General features: G+C 51.3%; 1 protein-coding gene across 1 annotated transcript; it reads right to left on the minus strand.

Annotated features, from left to right (window-relative positions):
- Positions 1–3,776: 3,776 nt before the first annotated feature.
- Positions 3,777–9,404, minus strand: NR2E3 (nuclear receptor subfamily 2, group E, member 3). The gene is made up of 8 exons (XM_010834473.1): positions 9,269–9,404; positions 8,608–8,734; positions 8,313–8,416; positions 7,974–8,222; positions 7,693–7,868; positions 6,589–6,835; positions 6,234–6,339; positions 3,777–4,119 (listed from the first exon to the last, which is right to left on the minus strand). The coding sequence occupies exons 1-8, from the start codon at positions 9,360–9,362 to the stop codon at positions 3,987–3,989; spliced, it is 1,236 nt and encodes a 411-aa protein (XP_010832775.1). The 5' UTR covers positions 9,363–9,404; the 3' UTR covers positions 3,777–3,986.
- Between the last annotated feature and the right edge of the window lie 4,610 nt (positions 9,405–14,014).

The following is a 14,014-nucleotide window of genomic DNA, read 5'->3' on the forward strand; positions in this document are numbered from 1 at the left end:
GGAAACTAGAACACTTTCTAACACCATACACAAAAATAAACTCAAAATGGATTAAAGATCTAAACGTAAGACCAGAAACTATAAAACTTCTAGAGGAAAACATAGGCAAAACACTCCCTGATATAAATCACAGCAGGATCCTCTATGACCCACCTCCCAGAGTAATGGAAATAAAAGCAAAAGTAAACAAATGGGACCTATAAACTTAAAAGCTTTTGCACAATGAAGGAAACTATAAGCAAGGTGAAAAGACACCCTTCAGAATGGGAGAAAATAATAGCAAATGAAGCAACTGACAAAGAATTAATCTCAAAAATATACAAGCAACTCCTGCAGCTCAATTCCAGAAAAATAAGTGACCCAATCAAAAAAATGGGCCAAAGAACTAAACAGACATTTCTCCAAAGAAGACATATAGATGGCTAACAAACACATGAAAAGATGCTCAACATCACTCATTATCAGAGAAATGCAAATCAAAACCACAATGAGGTACCATTTCACTCCAGTCAGAATGGCTGCTATCTAAAAGTCTACAAAGAATAAATGCTGAAGAGGGTGCAGAGAAAAGGGAACCCTCTTACACTGTTGGTGGGAATGCAAACTAGTATAGTCACTATGGAGAACAGTGTGGAGATTCCTTAAAAAACTGGAAATAGAACTGCCTTATGACCCAGCAATTCCACTGCTGGGCATACACACTGAGGAAACCACAATTGAGAAACACATGTACCCCAATGTTCCTTGCAGCACTGTTTATAATAGCCAGGACATGGAAGCAACCTAGATGTCCATCAGCAGATGAATAGATAAGAAAGCAGTGGTACATATACACAATGGAATATTACTCAGCTATGAAAAAGATTGCATTTGAATCCGTTCTAATGAGGTGGATGAAACTGGAGCCTATTATACAGAATAAAGTAAGTCAGAAAGAAAAACACCAATATAGTAATATTAATGCATATATATGGAATTTAGAAAGACAGTAATGATGACCCTATATGTGAGACAGCAAAAGAGACGCAGATGTAAAGAACAGGTTGTTGGACTCTGGCAGAAGACGAGGGTGGGATGATTTGAGAGAATAGCATTGAAACATGTATATTATCATATGTGAAATAGATCGCCAGTCCAGGTTCAATGCATGGAGCAGGGTGCTCAGGGCTGGTGCACTGGGATGACTCTGAGGGATGGGATGGGTAGGTAGGTGGGAGGGAGGGTCAGGATGGGGAATACATGTACACACATGGCTGATTCATGTGAATGTATGGCAAAAAACAAAAAAAATGAATATATGAATTGGTAATCTGAAAATATTATAATAAAACATACCCACCTGAAAAAAAATGAAAACTAAGATCATGGCATCTGGTTCTACCACTCTATGGCAAATAGATTGGGTAACAATGGAAACAGTGACAGACTTTATTTTGGGGGGCTCCAAAATCACTGCAGATGGTGACTGCAGTCATGAAATTAAAAGCTGCTTGCTCCTTGAAAGAAAAGTTATGACCAACCTAGATGGCATATTAAAAAGCAGAGACATTACTTTGCCAACAAAGGTCCGTCTAGTCAAAGCCATGGTTTTTCTAGTAGTCATGTATGGATGTGAGAGTTGGACTATAAAGAAAGCTGAGCACCAAAGAATTGATGCTTTTGAACTGTGGTATTGGAGAAGACTCTTGAGAGTCACTTGGACAGCAAGGAGATCCAATCAGTCCATCCTAAAAGAAATCAGTCCTGAATATTCATCAGCAGGGCTGATGCTGAAGCTGAAACTCAAATACTTTGGTCACCTGATGTGAAGAACTAACTCATTAGAAAAGACCCTGATGCTGGGAAAGATTGAAGGTGGGAGGAGAAGGAGATGACAGAGGATGAAACGGTTGGGAGGCATCACCGACTTGATGGACATGAGTTTGAGTAAGCCCCGGGAGTTGGTGATGGACAGGGAAGCCTGGCATGCTGCAGTCCACGGGGTTGCAAAGAGTCGGACACGACTGAGTGAGTGAACTGAACTCAACTGACCTCCTCTAATTCTCCAAGACTTCTTCCTGGAGGTCCCAGTCTCTATCCCAGTGTAGAATTGGTGTGCTCACACATCCCAGATACTAGCATGTGAACTTCAGCTGGCTGCCTTTGCAGTTTTGTATTCCCAAAAGCAAGACTGCAGCATAATGTTCTGGGCCTGTTTGGTCATACTTCACCCATGCTTCTTGCTAATATGCCTTTACTCAGACTTTCTATATGTGGGGCCTTTAAACCTTATGGATAAAACTTTGGATAGGGAGTTGGCTAGTATCATGGCATTATCGACATTAAATGACCCAAATAACTGAGGCAAGTCAGATGCTTCTGGAAGTTCAAGAGTCTCGAGTAGTGCTTAAGTGGGAAGGGATTAAGCTGGGCAGTATTTGCCCTACTGTGTCCTCTCTGGGCACCAGTCTAGCCATCATTTCCAGAGCAGAGTGTTCTGAACCACCCTTCCTGCATCAAGACAACAGATCTCTGAAAAACGAGGAGAATGCATACACAGGCCAAAGGGCAAGGAAACACCAGGATTTCTCACAAGGCCTTTTTTTCTTCTGGGCTTTAAACATTTCTTCTTTGGAGATAGAAAATGAACAGAATTGTTCAGCTGGTTCCAGGGGCAGAGGGGCATGGGGAGAAGGCAGTGCCAGAGTTAAGTAGAGTCACACCAAGTTTTGGGTCCTCTCTTAATTTTCACTTATAAATGGGGATAGTTGATCCCTCTGCCAGATTAATCTGAGAGTTAAATAACAATACACATTCAGTGCTTATTTCACTGTCTTGGTGTATCTAGTGCCTCATACATATTAACATTTTAAAAAGTACTTTTTCCTAGGTCTTCTGGATCTGCCTTTGGAAAGGAAGAGGTTTGTCTGAACTTCATCTTTCCATAAGGAATTAAAAAGTGATGGAGATTCCCCTCCACAAAGAGTGCCTGTGGCTGCTATGTTGAGTTGCATGGTGCTCACCTTTATTTTCAGGGAGGTGATGAAGGATGGGGAAGAACGATGGGGAGAAGCTTTGGGGTACTGGGATGCCATCTGGAGAGAAGCTGGGTTGCTGAATCCTCTGGGAGATTTTTCACTGGATTTGAATTCATGGCACCTGGACTCTGACTCAGAGTGGCAACCAGATGGAACTCAACCCTGTGCTTACACCATCAGTGTCCTCAAAGGGAGAACCTTGGCCACATTTATTTTCCTGTTTTTGTTTTTTCACTTTTTTTTTTTTTTAGGTCCAACAATAAAGTGCACAAATCTTAAGCACATGGTGCAATTAATTTTTAATGAGTGAATAAGTTTGCAAAACCACCCTCCTGATCAAAATGAAGAACATTTTTAGCATACGTTGGGCCCCTTCCCAGTCAACCCCACCCCCCACCCAGAGGTAACCTCTATTCTAACTTCTACAACCATTGCTTAGTTTTGCCTGTTCTTAAACTTTATATAATCAGAACTGGTGCCTGGATGGTTTTGTTTGTGTCTGAAATAGATCCATGTTGTCACACAATATTGATGGTTCATTCCTTTTTATTGCTGTTTTATAAGATTTCCCTGGTGGCACAGATGGTAAAGAATTTGCCTGCAATGCAGGAGATGTGAGATCAATCCCTGGGTTGGGAAGATCCCCTGGAGAAGGGGATGGCTACCCACTCCAGTATTCTTGCCTGGAGAATTCCATGGACAGATGAGCCTGGTGGGCTACAGTTCATGAGGCCGCAAACAGTCAGACACGACTGAATACGTATAGACCACAGTTAATTAGTCCACCCTGCTGTCACTGTACAGTTTGGGGCTGTTATGAAAAAAGCTGCTTCAAACATTCTTTTGGTGGACATTTCTGACAGGTACACATATCCATGAGTGCAACTGCCAAATCAAAGGGCAGCCCAGATTTTTAGCTTCAGTAGATTGCTTCACAGAGTGGTTGCACTCATTTTATTTCTACTTCCACTAGTTTTTGAACATGTCACAAAGGAGCTTCTCCATCGGAGTATTCCCTATGGTCTTGCGGAAAAAGAGGAGCTCAACACGTTCAGAACTGATAAATCTCAAAGACGGGAGGAGCAGGAGCAATTTCCCAAACCTGGACAGGAGACAGGACACCAACAGCGTGATTATCAGCTTCAGAGCCTGAGTCCTGGGCCCAGCGCCATTCCAGGAGAGGCAGAGGGAATGGAGAGGAGAGATGAGAGGTGCCCAGGGCAAGTAAGGAGGAATTTCAAGGAAAGGCCCCATTCACCTACCCCGGACCCACTGTGGCCTTCCTCCAGTGTTTAGTTAAGGAGTGTGATGAAAATAGTGAATAAATATTGTTTATTATGTGTAAAGATTATAAAGTAAGAAGTTACTTACATTAATAGTATGTGAATGTTATTAATAATCATATAATTATTATAATTACATGATCATTAATACCACATATATTGAATAAGAAAATAAATTCCTGGGAATTCCCTGGTGGTTCAGTGATTAGGACTCAGTGCTTTCACTCATGGGGCCTGGGTTTGATCCATGGTTGGGGAACTAATATCCCCACAAGCCACGTAGTGTGGGGAGAAAGAAAGGATATAAATTCTCTGTAAGCCACCTAGGATGATAAGATGGCTTGATATACTCATCCATAAAAATAGTCATTGTAGTTTTTAAATAAGAACCATTTGCCAAGGCAAGGGTTCCCAGCTCAGAGAAGCTAGATGGTGAAGTCCCGAGAGGCAGATGGGGGCGCATTATGCTGACCTTCCTTGGGTGGGAGATCTAACAGCTGGGGTCATTGCCCACGGTCAGGAGGCCACATCCAAGTGGGACAGCTCCAGGTTCAGAACCTCTGTTCTACCACAGAGGTCTATGGGAAGCCTCCCCCACCTCCCAATGACCTACTGAAATTGCTTTGCAGTACCAAGGTCTTTGTTTCTCTTGTGAGAGCCAAATGGGTGGCACTGAGCCATCATACACCCCCCATCATGCTTCTGCTGGTGCTGGGGCAAGCTGGACAGCCCCAGAGCACTGTCTCTTGCCCCACCGTCTCCGCAGCCCCAGCCTCAGCCAGTAACCATTGTCCTCCATACACAGCCAGGCCCAGGCTAGGGTCCATGCCTGTGGCTTATGCCAGATTTTGTCATGTTCCCTGAAAACTCTTCTTCCCGACTTTCCTTTTTCTGTCATCTACCTCTTTCCCCAAAGAGCTCCTCTATCTCATTCTTTATCCACTCAAATACCAGGTCTGAGCCATCCCAACGCCCGGAGGCTCCTGCATCTGTCACTGCCTTTCCATTCCCACAAACAGACCTTCAAGGACTCCCTGGATCATGGCAGGGTCTGCCTTCCTCCCTGTTGGAGGCTCTGCACTCACCACCACGCCTCTGTGTGAAGCCAGCTCTGTGGAAAGCATTCTCCTGCTCAATGATCTGCAGTGGCTCCTCTCTGCCTGCCAAACCAGATTTGGCCTCTGGCTGCCCTTCAAAGTCCTGAGCAGGCTGGTTCCAGAGAGCCGTTCTGGTTTAGACCCCTACCTTCTCACTGGCGGCAATCAGTTTTGCCTTTCAAACTGGTCTCTTGACCTAAGAATATATGTATATTTGCTTCTCTCCCTCACTTTGTGGGCTTCCCTGGTGGCTTAGATGGTAAAGAGTCTGTCTGCAATGCAGGAGGCTAAGGTTTGATCCCTGGGTTAAGAAGATCCTGGAGAAGGGATTAGGTACCCACTTCAGTCATGGACAGAGAAGCCTGGTGGGCTACAGTCTATGGGGTCACAAAGAGTCAGACATGACTGAGTGACTAACACTTAATACGCTCCCTTTGTAAATGATAGTTTCTCTCCTTGTATACCCTCTCCTTCCTCAACACCAGCCGTGCCTCCACAAATCCCTCTCAGCAGTGCTTTGCACCCTGCCTCCCAGTGGGTCTCTGTCTCCTTCATATGCATGCAGCCCTCAGTACCCGCTAGGCTGATCCTCAACTTCAGCATGGCCACTGGGCCGGGCATCCCCTAGAAGCAGTGAGCTTGCTTTATGCTTTTTTTGGTCCCTATTCCTGGGCCTGGTGCTCTGCCTGGCACACAGTAGGTGTCAGCCATGTGCTGGTTGCACTGAGATCCCTGTCCCATCTAATGAGTGCAGCCCTAAGACAGTGTCAAAAAGGTGGGCAGAGTGGTAGAGAGCTGAAGGGACAGATGGGCAAGTAGGCAGGTGCTCAGGTCACCTCACAGGCTGGCTGGGGTGATGGGCCTTGCTGTGCTGGCTGAGCATCACCTGAGACTGGTCCTGCAAGGCCTCCACGTGCTCAGGATCCTTCAGGCCGCGTGTTTCTGGAGAGAAGCAGCAGCTGTGAGCTTCCCTCCAAGGCCCCCCACCCGCTCACCATCAGCCAGAGCCTCAGGAGTGGGGAGCCCAGCAGCCCAGGAGCCATGCAGCCCTCCCCTCCTGCTCGCAGGGAAGAAGTCTACACACATTCAGGTCTATGATGGGTGATGGAGGGAAAGTGAGAGGCAGAAGGAAGTCACCAAAATTCCCTGCCTTCATCCCCGCCCACTCTCCTCTAAGACTTGGACAAAGACCTGGTTTGAAGAGGACCAGGGCCTTCATGCAGGCGAACTCCGTGGGGTCCACTGCCAGTGCCCGGAACCGTGAGATGGTTTCCTGCAGGATTCGAGTCTCCGCACTGGCCAGCACCAGTCGGCCCTGAGAGCTGCCGCCAGCAGAGGCCTCGGGCAGGGCCAGCAGTGGGCAATTGTCCAGAGGCAGAGACCACTGGATGGCTCCAAGGAGGAAGAGTTCACTCCACGCCTCTTCCAGCAGGATCACCTGTGCCCAGAGAGGGGGGTGAGGGCAAGTGTGATGGCTGATCACAGCTCCTCTGGCCCAGCCTGGAACCTCTGCCACGTTCTCAGCTGTCTTAGGAGAGGACGGGCTGGTCCCAGGTACCCAGAACATTCTGACCTCTGCTTGACATCAGCCAGGGGCTCGGAGCTCTGGGTCTTGGCACCATCCAGCCCAGATGCCTCAGTTCTAAGACATTCTCTGGGCTCCATCGAAAGGTAGAGGTGGAGCACAGGCAAATCCTGGAGCCGTGAAAAGCTGGGCAGCTCAGGGACACTCCCCACCAGCATCCCAAGTCGGCCATACTCAGCAGACTCAGTCGCTTCTGAGCTGCTTCATCCAAACCACTGGCTAAGGACTGCTGCGCTCAGCGTGCCTCTCTTCCCGGATGCTGACAGGTCGCCTTGCTCATGAGAAGCCCAGAGGCATGAAGAGGCTGGGCTGAAACTCAAACCCAGAAGTCAGGGGGGCATTTGTGTTCCAAGGGAGCCCAGATTTGCCCACTGATGCTGTTCACAGTGTGCAGACCACCCTGTGACACAAAGACAGAGCATCTCTATCTAAGGCCGGAGGGTTTGTCTAGGAGGAAAGAAGACCCAGAGGGGCATAGACACTGCCTTCTAATGTCTGGTCCCCATGCATACCTGGCCATCAGTGTCCCCTAAGTGATGACCCCAACTGCCACATCCCAGAGATATGTGCCCATGACCATCGCTGACTCTGAGACACGCATGTCTCCAGCCTTTACCATCCCCAAGCTGCGTGCCCCTCCAATCATCACCTGCACAGGGAGGTGTGCGCCCCCAGCCCAGCTGACTCGTGAGCCCCCCTGACGAGTATACCTGATCCCGGAAGGGCAGGTTGGAGAACACTGGCAGGTTCTTGGCCCACTTGACGGCCATGAAGAGCAGGCGAGCAGACGTCTCATGGATGCTGTCCAGGGCACAGGGAGAGGAGGAGGAGTATGGGGATGAGGGGAACTCGGGATCATTGCTGGTGACATCGATATTCTCGTCGGCTGTCGGAAGAGAGGTTGTGCCTCAGCCCCTGTTCCGAGGCAGGCAGAAGTGGCTTTTCAGGGACCTAGGTGTGGGACCTGGAGCTCAGCCATCGGCCCACTTACCATCCTCGGGCTCCAGCTTAGTGCAGGTTTCGGCTGTTATCAGGCTGGCCATGAAGTGGTGGTGCCCCGGAGGCGTGAGGGCCTGGGGTCCCAGGGCTCTGGCTGCAGAGACAGGTGTGGGCCCCCGAGAGCTGGGCCCTGCGAGGGCTGGCGGGGTCGCCAGGGGCTGCAGCCGGGGCTCCGTTTCTGACTCCACGCTGTCCATTCGGACCTGGGCGGTGCTCCGTGGCTGGCGCTCATTCTGCACGGCTGGGGAGGTGGGAAGGGTCAGGACACCCCACGGATCATGCACCCCCATATCTTCTGCCATGCCTCTCCGGGATGGGGTTCTTGACTCACCATCCTGGTTCATGCCCGCCTGCAAGCACTTCTTCAGCCGGCAGGCCTGGCACTGGTTGCGGTGGGCCTTGTCCACCGGGCACATCCCTGCCCCCACCTGGCACCTGCGGGTGGAGGGGAGCCCCAGGGAGTCAGGGTCCTGCCCGGGCCCTGGGCCATGGGTTTCAGACACTTTGGCTGCAGCCCCTTCTCCCCTGAGCATCCTCCACTCCCTCCCTCCCAGAACACTCAGTGGCCGGCGGGGCTCTTCTAGATGAGGGGGGACTCCTCTGGGGTGGGGGGCCCCCTCTCTCACCTGTAGATGAGCCTTCGCCTCACGCTCCTCTTGAAGAAGCCGCTGCAGCCGTTGCAGGCGTAGATGCCATAGTGCTTCCCGCTGCTGCTGTCCCCACACACGCGGCACTGGAGCGAGGGGCCCACGCCTAAGGGCAAGCCTGGGCTGGGTGGGGGCTGCGCCGGGCCAGTGACACGCCATTCCCACCTCCTCAGGGACCCCTCCACCCTCCTTCCCTCACCGTCCTCACGTTCCTATCCACCCACATTCAGACACACCCGTGTCTCTCCCAGCTGGAAAACGTGTCCCTTGTCACACCCCCTCCCCACTTCTCCATGGCCAGTTCTCAACAAGTGACACTCTCTGCTCCACTTCCCCGTCCCTCTCTCTGCAGGTGGGCTCAGGCTCCATCATGCACAAGAGCCTTCTGGACACGGCCACTAGGGATCTCTGCTCCTGATCTTTGAGGGCCCTCTTCTCTCCTTTCTTCTCCCATCTGATCAGCTATCCTCTCTGACCCCCATGTTTCTAGGATTCTGGGTTTCCTGGCAGGTTTCCTTACACTTGCCTATAGCCCTGGGGGCTTGGCCTGAGTTGCTCTGGCTCCTATCATGGTCCCTGCAAACCTGTGACCCACACTCCACTCCCCAAGGGTCTACATCTGCCTCGAGATTAACCATACCTGTCGGCTCCTCCCCCAGGCCCCACCTGCCTGGAGACTCCTTCCTGGAGGCGGACACGGCAGCCGGCACCGCTGCAGCCACGTTGGAGCTCATGGGCGCTGTCGGCCTGTCCTGGCAGGTCCCAGGGCAGCCAGTGCCTGCCTAAGGGAAGCCTCAGGATTTCTGAGCTGGTCCCAGCCCTGCCTCCCTCTCTGAAACTCTGTCTCTCTTCTATCTCTCCTTCTGCCTCTGTCTCTCTCTCCCCCTTGCCTCTCCTCTCTGTGCTCCTGCCTCCTGCCCCCTCTGTCTAAACTCAGGAGCTGCCCCAACTTGCCCTCACAGCAGCAGCTCTGGCTCGGGGAGATTTCTCCCAGGGCAGTGCTGGACGCAGCTTATGATCCTCTTAATCTTTACTGTCTCCACAGGGGATCAACCGGCCACACCTGCGGCATTACCAAGGTGCCCCTGGGAGCCGGTCATTCCTGCTGCCCCCACACCAGCTCCCGGGCTGCCCAGTTCCTCGTGCTCTGTGCTCCCGAACTGTTCGAATTGTTAAGGGAGGTGTGGACTCCACCTACGCCAGGACAAGTGGGTCTGGGGACAGGTGTGTGTGGCTCCACACACGGGTGCTCACTGCTGGTCCTGGGTAAGTCCAGCTTTCTGCCCCAGTGCTTCTCACCTAATCCCTTGATAAGAGACTACTTAGGGCTCAGGATTTAAGGGTCTGGGCACCCCTGGAGGGCTAGCAGCCCCCAGATGCCCCTACAGAGGCAACTCCTATCACAGGTGGAAATGGGTTAGATGTAGGGTCTGAGGCCAGCCTGCAGGCCATGGGCGCTGGGCCCAATGTGGAGGGTCTCCTGCAAGACTGGAGGGGGCGAGGACACAGCTCCTGCACCTGCCTACCCTGACTTGCCTTCACAGTCCCAGGTCAGCTGGTCCCTTGGCTTCCCCAGACTCAGTCTTCCCAGCTCGAGCCCAGGGGTGGTTCTGAGGTGGGGGATGAGCCCTGGGGCAAGGGTGGAGACAGCCAAGACAGATCCAAGTTCAAATCCCTGCTCTCTCACAGCCAGCCATGCCTCCCTGAGCAATGATTTAACCTGTCTGAGCTTCAGTCTCCTGGAAAAAGGGGTGACCAGAGTATCTGCCTTGTAGAGCAGCTGGGGAAGCTAATAAGATGATTCTCCAAGTGTTCTTGGGCCTAGTTCTTAGTAGGAGCATAATAAATGATGGGGGGATTCCATGGTGGCCTAGTGGTAAAGAATCCTGCCAATGCAGGAGATGAGGGTGCAATCCCTGGGTCGGGAACATCCCCTTGGAGAAAGAAATGGCTACCCACTCCAGTATTCTTGCCTGGGAAATCCCACGGACAGAGGAGTCTAATGATCTGTAGTCCTCGCAGTCTCGAAGAGTCGCACAAGACTTAGAGACTAAACAAGAACAGCAATAAACGATGGGGCTGTTACTATTATTGCTTCTCAGGGTTGTTGAGATCCTAGAGCAGTCCTCAGCAAATAGCCTTTCCTCTCCTGCTCCTCTGCCCCCACTCCACCCCCATGCCCAGGCCAGAGCAGAAAGCCCCCTGTTGGTCTGGGTGTGACATGCATCCTCAGCAGAGCTGGGCTCATCTCTGGGTGCATCTGGGGCAGGGGTTGGCCTAGCCTTAGAGCCTGAGGGGGAGGGGGACAGTGTGAAGCTTCTGGGAGGATCACGGAGTTAAGGGGACAGAGTGGGTGGTGCAGGGCCCTTATGTAAGTGGGGTTAACCCTCCCTGTGACAGGGAAGCACTATTGGGGATTTGGAAAGTCAGCTCGAGGGGCTTTGCAGGGTAATCCGCTTTCTGGGGCCTCAGAAGATCGAGGCCACTGGGCTGCGGCCCCTGACCTGGGCTCCTCCGCCTCTGTCCTCATCTCCACCCCTCCCCGACAGGGAGTCCCTCAGGACCCTCCTCCGAAAGGTCTCCTTCTTCACTGAACCCCAAAGCCAAGGGCATCTCCTTGAACCCGACTGATCAGTCCCATCTTCCCAAAGCTCCTCTCTCTTCCACTTCTTCTGGAACACAGCTTTACCATCTTCTGTCCCTCTGAACTCGTCTGCATCTCCTGTACCCCAGCAGACCTTCCCACTCTCCCCTCGGGTGACCTCACACACAGTCACAGCTTCCACGGCCACTTCACACCAGACTCCTGCCTGAGTCTCTGCCCCGGACTTTCACCTATGGATTCCCCCACAGGTCTGGTGTGGAGACCAACTCCACACACCACAACCAACCCATTCCTGGCTTGTCTGTACAGATACGGTCCCTGAAACCTCAGGATCGAGGGATCACCTGGAGCATCCCATGCTGAAGGAAAGTGCCTGAGGCTGAACTGAGGGCCCCTAATCCTGGAAGTCTGGGCTGAGGAGGATCCGCTGGCAAAGGAGCTAAGAGGGGAAATTGGGACAGCGTGGGTCATGGGAACAAGAGCAGGGGACGATTCAAGGATGGGGGCGTCTACCAGGTCACATGTCTTAGGAGGTCATTTGTATCCTCAGTAATAAGGGAGAGGACGTCATTAAGAAGAGTACTTACACAAATGCTGCCAAGCCTCACAGCTTCCCTATTAAGGAGTTATCATCATTGTTCCCAACTCACAGAGCAGGAAACTGAGGCTCAGAGAGGTTAAGCAATTCCCTTTTGGCCACACAGCTACAGAGTGATGGAGGAGACGGGATGAAGACAGGGGTTTCAAACTTGTGCCTTACCCCCAAACTCCCACTTTCCACCATGGTACTCTCCAAGAAGACTCTGAGCAGTCACTCTGCTGGGCTTTAGCAGCAGGGGCCAGCTGGCACCACGGCAAGAGTTGTTCTGAAGGAGGGGACAGCAGATCCTGGGAAGGGTTGGTAGTGCTGGGGAGGACTGGAAACAGCGATGGGCTGAGAGGAGAAGGAGACAGGCCAAGGGGTTTGTAGGAAGGGCCACACTGAGGAAAGGGCTTTTTCCCTTGTCTAGGGAGATATCAAAAGAAAAATATTTGAGAATAGGAGTTCCTTTTTTTTTTTCTTTTATAATGTGTGATCTTAATTTTTATAATGATTTACTTTCCCTATCTTAAATCTTCCAGGGCCTCAAAGTGAAAGCAATATTTACATTTAGGCACTGTTAAACTCCCTGTACCAGCTAATGGGGTACAACCTCTTCAAACTGACTGATTTTATTATTCTTCTATTTAAGGTAAGAGTTCAACACAAAATACCTTCACTGCTCACTGATTGTATTGAAAGGCTTTAGTTCAGCTCAGAGGGACGATGTCTGGTGGAACATAAATCTGTATTAGATTCATATTGCTCCTGTAACAAATGACCACGCTAGGAGCTTAGGATAAATATCTGTAAGTTTTAGAAGGTCAGAAGCCTGAAATGGGTCTCCTTGGGCTAAAATGAAGGTCTTCCCTAATAGCTCAGTTGGTAAAGAATCCGCCTGCAATGCAGTCGATCCCGGTTTGATTGCTGGGTCGGGAAGATCTACCGGAGAAAGGAAAGGCTGCCCACTCCAGTATTCTGGCCTGGAGAATTCCATGGCCTGTTTAGTCCATGGGGTCGCAATGAGTCAGACACGAAGATGTTGGCAGGACTTTGACGCTCCCGGATGCCCCAGAGGAGAATGCATTCCTATTTTATTTACTGTGGCCACCAGTGTTCCTTGGCTCATGGTCCTTCCTCCATCTTCAAATTCAGGAGTGTTTTTATAATGAGAGATAGAGAGGAGAAAGAGGCAGGGGGAGAGGGTGAACCTGAAGATGGGGTATAAATCAAATATTCAATCCCTGAGCAAGCCTGGGGGTGCAGGGCATACGTAGAGGGATGGCTTTGACCTGGAGAGAGGTCGTCTGGAAGGAATCTGAGAACCCAGGGCTTCAGGAAGTCTCCCAGTCAGCGTACCTCCTCTCAGACCCTGGTTTTACATCTTCCTGGCTGTGTGAGTTTGGCAAGGGATTCTGCCTCTCAGTCTCGGTCTCATCATCTCTAGACTGGGGAGACTAGAGCCAAGGGGGGTTGTGGTGGCATTAGAGGAGGTGACACAGCAGGGGTTAGCACAGTCCAAAGTGAGAGGGAGGTGGCAGGTGGAAGGGAGCTGGGGTGAGAGCAGAGCTTAGGGGGAATGCCTTGGAGACATGAGGTCTGAAGCCGCTGGCTTAGGAAAGGGACTCAGCCAGGGACTCTGAGGCCCAGCTGAGAGTAAAGACAGTGACAGTCTGGGCAGGTACGGGGTTTTTCTTGAAGCCCCCAGCAGGGAGGCAGATGCTGGGAGCAGGTGGACACCAGGACTGCTCCGTGGCTGGGTTCCTCAGTTTCCTCCCAGCAAGTGTGTGGGAAGGACCTCAAGGAAGGAGTTGAAGGCCTTGGGGAGGGGCTGTCAGGGGGAGAGTTGAGTGGGGAAGCAGAGAAGGAGGGACTTCTTTCCCCCAGCGAGTCTTCTCTGCTCTTCTCCATCTGAGTTGTCCTGCCCCCCTGCTCTATCTGCCCAGTTGCTCCCATCTTTCAAGGCCTATTCAGGGCTCACCTCCTCCAGGCAGTCTGCCCTGACTCCTCTCTTTCTAGAGGCACCTCCAGGGCCAGATATTGTTCTTAATATTGGACCTCATGCCAGGTCCACTTTTTCTCCTCAGTCAATGGGTGACTCCAGGGGCCAGCTTCAGAGCATCAGGTCAGCTGGGCATGTGGATCACAAGGCACTTAATAGACAGAAGCTTATTTTTAGCTTGTCCTTCTTTTCTTGGTAT

Source organism: Bison bison, unplaced genomic scaffold (genome assembly GCF_000754665.1).
Source record: "Bison bison bison isolate TAMUID 2011002044 unplaced genomic scaffold, Bison_UMD1.0 scf7180017864034, whole genome shotgun sequence".
NCBI lineage: Eukaryota > Metazoa > Chordata > Mammalia > Artiodactyla > Bovidae > Bison > Bison bison.

Coding starts and splice junctions, on each gene's coding strand:
- NR2E3 (XM_010834473.1), bottom strand. CDS start 9,362: ATGAGCTCCAACGTGGCTGCAGCGGTGCCGGCTGCCGTGTCCGCCTCC. Junction 8,735..9,268: donor CCTGGGGGAGGAGCCGACAG/GTATGGTTAATC, acceptor GCTTGCCCTTAG/GCGTGGGCCCCTCGCTCCAG. Junction 4,120..6,233: donor CACCCCAGCCAGCCTGTGAG/GTGACCTGAGCA, acceptor TCTCCTGTCCAG/GTTTGGGAAATTGCTCCTGC.